This window comes from Mastomys coucha, unplaced genomic scaffold (genome assembly GCF_008632895.1).
Source record: "Mastomys coucha isolate ucsf_1 unplaced genomic scaffold, UCSF_Mcou_1 pScaffold20, whole genome shotgun sequence".
NCBI classification, from domain to species: Eukaryota; Metazoa; Chordata; class Mammalia; order Rodentia; family Muridae; genus Mastomys; species Mastomys coucha.
The window spans coordinates 42,860,039-42,864,282 of record NW_022196903.1 but is presented as its reverse complement, the minus strand read 5'-3'; the positions used below and the strand labels follow the sequence as shown (position 1 = coordinate 42,864,282).

Genomic DNA, 4,244 nt, shown 5'->3' with positions numbered 1-4,244 from the left:
GAACATCCATAGGAGGTAAAAAAAAGTGGCTCCTAAGATGGTAGATTCAAGTAGAATCCTCTTAGAAGTCTTGCAGCAAGACAGAGTGCACTGTGGCTATAATTTATTGGATATTTCAAACAGTCAGCAGAGGCTGGGGGTACTCAGTAGTGAAGTGCTTGCCTAGCATGCCCAACACCTTAGCCAAGAGGATCTCGGGAAATCCAAACACTAAGAAATGGTAAAGGTCTGAACTAATGAATAAGCCAGTTGCCCTGATCTGTGTTGTGTGGACATACGGAAATGTTGAAATGCCATACTGTACTCCACCAAGAGTTCAATCCCAGGAATCCACATGTTGAAAGGGGAGAGCCTTAAAGTTGCCCTCCAAACTCTATAGGTGCTCATATGGATGCATCCCACCCCTACCCCTGTAATCCACACACAAATAAGCAAATAAATAAATGTAAATAAAAAAAATAAGGGCTAGGGATGTAGCTTAGTGGTAAAGCTGTACTCTAGCATGCAAGAAGCCCTAGTTTGATTCCCACTCTCAGTAATGCATTAAATAAATAATAATTGCAACTGCATCAGTTGTTACATTAAATGTTTGGTGGGTGACAGGACTAATAACCAGAGTGTGTTTTTTATAAAACGCTATAAACCAATGGAAGAAAAACTATCCAACAGAGCTGGTACAGAATATGAAGAGAGCCTTACAAGGCAGGAAAGCTAATGTTAGTGTTGCAAATCTTAAAAAGCACTCAACTTCTTTAATGATGGCAACATAAATACAAATGTCAATGAGAATAAGGAGTTGCATTTCTCATTCAACTTTATGACAAACTTTCCAAGTCCTTTATCAGGAAATGTTGGCCAGGACATGAAAACAGAAAGTCATGCATGTCGGTAGGCGGTAGGGCACCATCTCTGGTGAGCAGTTAAAAGTCTGGGAAACGACGAGCAGTGGTGGCGCACGCCTTTACTCCCAGCACTTGGGAGGCAGAAGCAGGCGGATTTCTGAGTTCGAGGCCAGCCTGGTCTACAGAGCGAGTTCCAGGACAGCCAATCTGGGATGTACATGTGGAATCCTGGCAGCAGGTTTGCTTTCATTTCCCCCAAAGGACGCTGAAATACTATGTAGGCGTTAAAATGAATAGACCAGGTAGATACACTTGTTTACACATAATGTATCTCAAAATAACAACGATCCACCAAGATAACAAAAAGCTGCAACAGAATATGGGATGAGTAAATACAATTTATGTAAAACTTCAAGAACATGGAAGCCAATAGTGTGCACTGCCTGTGTCTGCACACATGATAAGCAATTCATAGACATATGGGGGGGGTGCACGTGACACTTCACGAATAAATGAGATGGCCCTGGCCTGGTCTCTGTTTTTACTGAGAGCTTCATATTGCCCGGTTGCCTTCTAAGACAAGCTCCAACCCAGCCATCTCCGGGGTTCCATGAAGTGAAAAAATTATTCTGGCTTTTCCTCTAAGTTCCAGTTGGGGTTCATTCATCCCTCACTGTAACCAGGACACCTGCTCACACTTTTTTTTTCTTTCTATTTTTTTTTTCTTTTTCATTCCGTTCCCAAATCTTGCCAGCTCCTGCATATTCAGTAAATGTGTGTTTCACTGAAACTGTCCAGGAAAGAGGGTCGTCTCTCATGGTTGGAAAGAGTACAAGGGGGCGAAAACTGCAACTTAGGATCAGCAAGCCACTCCCGGCTCGGCCTCAGTTTCCTCCCAGGCAGCCCGTCTAGCCCCTTCCAACCCGTGCCCTCAAAGATTCCAGGAATTCTGTCCTTTCTGGCCGAAAACAACACTGAGGCTTTTCACAAAGCACTCCCACCCCCACCCCTCGCTCCCCTTGGATCCACAGCCCGCGTCCCTGGAACCCGGGCTGCACTGCGCTGGTCACATGAACTCCGGCTTTCTCTGGTGTGACGGCTCTCTCCGATCCCTTTGTGAGCGCAGGTTTTGAAAGCCAACGACCGGGTTCTGGGTTTGAGACGCGCAGGCGGCCGCGGGCGGAAGGCTGTCGGAGCCCATCGGCCCGCCTCCAGACCCAGCGCGCCGCGCGGGCCGCGCGCCCCGGATTCCGCTCCGCCGCCTCCACCGCCGCCGCCGCCGCCGCCGCCCGCCGCGGCCTGGCCCGAGGGCGCCGGGCCGCCAAGACGCCAGGTGAGCCGCGAGGGACCCGGAGCCGCGACGGGCTCAGGGCGTGTCCGGCGCCGCGGCGGCCCGCGCCTCACTGTTCGCTCCTACCGGCTGTAGATGGAGCTGTCTGGGTTCCGGCCGCCTCCGACGAGCCTCCGAGCGCTCCTCTTGAAACGCCTGAGAGGGACATGCCTCCCAGGATGCAGTTTGTAGCAACATGGCAGCTGCGGTGCAGCTCCCCTGCTGAAGAGGCGCCGGGACGGCCGCGCAGCTCGCAGCCGGGACCCGGGCCGCAGCCGGGGTCGCAGCGTCGGCCGCTCGGGGAGGGCGAGCGCGCCGGGGGGCGGCCGCACAGCGCTGGGGCCCAGGTCGCCGCCGGGGCGCAGCCCGCACAGCTGCGCTCCGACGCCGCCGCCGCCGCCCGCGCCCTCCCGCCGAGCGCAGCCCCGAGCAGGCCGGGGCCCGACGGCCGCGCAGCCCCGGCGGCTGAGGCCAGGCCGCGCCGCGCTGCCAGCCCGCCCACGGCGCCGGGCCTGCGTGGGGCTGCGCGCGGCGGCGGCGGCAGCGGCGGGGACTCGCGCGGCGCGGGCCGGGCGGCGCGGGGCCATGGCCGAGGCGGCCCCGGCTCGGGGGAGGGCAGCCCGCGCGCGCACGGACGCGCGGCCTCGGGGCCCCGGGGACTGCCTGCGTGCTCCGGGCTCGGCGGCCCGGCCTGGGGTCTCGGTAAGGGCCGGGCGCGGCGACGTTAGCGGGGAGGGGGCGCCCTGGCGGGCTCGCGCGCCCCCTGGGGGGGAGGACGGCCGGGGCGGGCGGGAGCGGCGGCCGTCCGTGCGAGGCTGCGCGGCCGCAGGGCTCCCGGACACGCGGCCCGAGGTGGGGCGCGGGCGGCGCGCTCGCTCCCTGGCTGCGGAGCCGGCGCTGCGTCCGTCGGGGTGGCCGGCGGCACGTTTTCCGCAGAGCTCGGCCCCGCGGAACGGCTCCCGGCCTGGGCGCGGTGCTGACGCGGCTCTCCCATTTCGCAGAGCGGAGACACTGAGGCACGGACACCCGGCGGCGACCCTGCCCTGCCTGCCCCAAGGTCACGTAGCGAGTCGGCCCGGGCTGGGTGCCCGCAGCCGGGTTAGAGGCCTGCCCAGCGTGCTGCGGGCCTGGACGGGGAGGGGCGGCGCTGGCGGCGGATTCACCGGGGTGGGCGGCCTGGGCTAGCCGAGCACTGGCTGCGGCCCGTCGGGGGAGGAGGGGAAGGCCGGGCAGCGCCCAGCCCTACGACTCCGGTGTGGGGAGCAGTGTGTGATCCATAGCCTCTGCGTCAGGAGCACCCCGAGTCAAACTTGGGGTGCGGATAAATGGGGTCTGGCGAGTCCGAGCCCAAGAGGTTGATGTTCTTCCGAGGGCCATGCAATAATTAAACGCCCTCCCACCTAACGTGCTCTCTGAAGCACCCTGGCTGTGCCGGGCAGGTTTGCTGCATGGGAGTCCATGCCTTTGAGCCTGTTTCCATGTATGCTGGAAGAGATGGGATAGATGGCTTTCTAAAAGCCTCGCAGTTCTTAAAATAACAATAACAAAACTCCTGGGAAATAAAATGAAGATTTTTTTTTTTACATTCCTACCTCTGGGCTTAGGTCTTCGTGGCATGTAATTCTGAGTGAACCATCCTGGGTCATGGAAGAAAATAGCACAGCTTTTGTAAAAAGTCCGATGTGTGTCATGCATGTTTGTAGTATGTTGGCATGGATCCTGGAGCCCCTTGCCACACACAAGGGTGGGGAGGAAAGAGAGACAGGTAGAATCTGTGAAATGTGGCGCAGAGAAATTCTAACGTTTCTCTTATGCTAGCAGCTAGCAGCTTGAGAATTTGAGCTTATTCGATTTAGACATCTTTGCTTGAGGGTAAGATCAAGCCACAGGTTTGCTAGAACTGATAACATTGTATCATCAGTTAGGTAGTGGGGAGGGGGCATACCTAGTGACCCCTCACCCCTTTCCAGTATTCCAAATCCCTAAATGGAAAAAAAAAAGTACCATTTTCCTTTGAGCTCTGATTCAGGTGGTTAATAAAGATGTCTTGTCCTGCTGGCTTTTTTTTTTTT

General features: G+C 57.2%; 1 protein-coding gene across 6 annotated transcripts in view; it reads left to right on the top strand.

The window, feature by feature from the left end:
• Nucleotides 1–1,911: 1,911 nt before the first annotated feature.
• The window catches only part of Znf777 (zinc finger protein 777), a 27,458-nt gene continuing 25,125 nt past the window's right edge, over nt 1,912–4,244 (top strand). Inside the window, exon 1 of one of the 6 annotated variants that reach the window (XM_031381735.1) lies at nt 1,912–2,175. Coding sequence is in view for 2 of the 6 variants with exons in the window: in XM_031381731.1 (XP_031237591.1) it covers nt 2,758–2,874 (117 nt within the window). In the remaining 4 variants the exon portion in view is untranslated. Of the gene's footprint in view, nt 2,176–2,744; nt 2,875–3,014; nt 3,230–4,244 lie in introns of those variants that run through there. The other 5 variants (XM_031381733.1, XM_031381731.1, XM_031381732.1 and 2 more) reach the window with 5 other exon arrangements.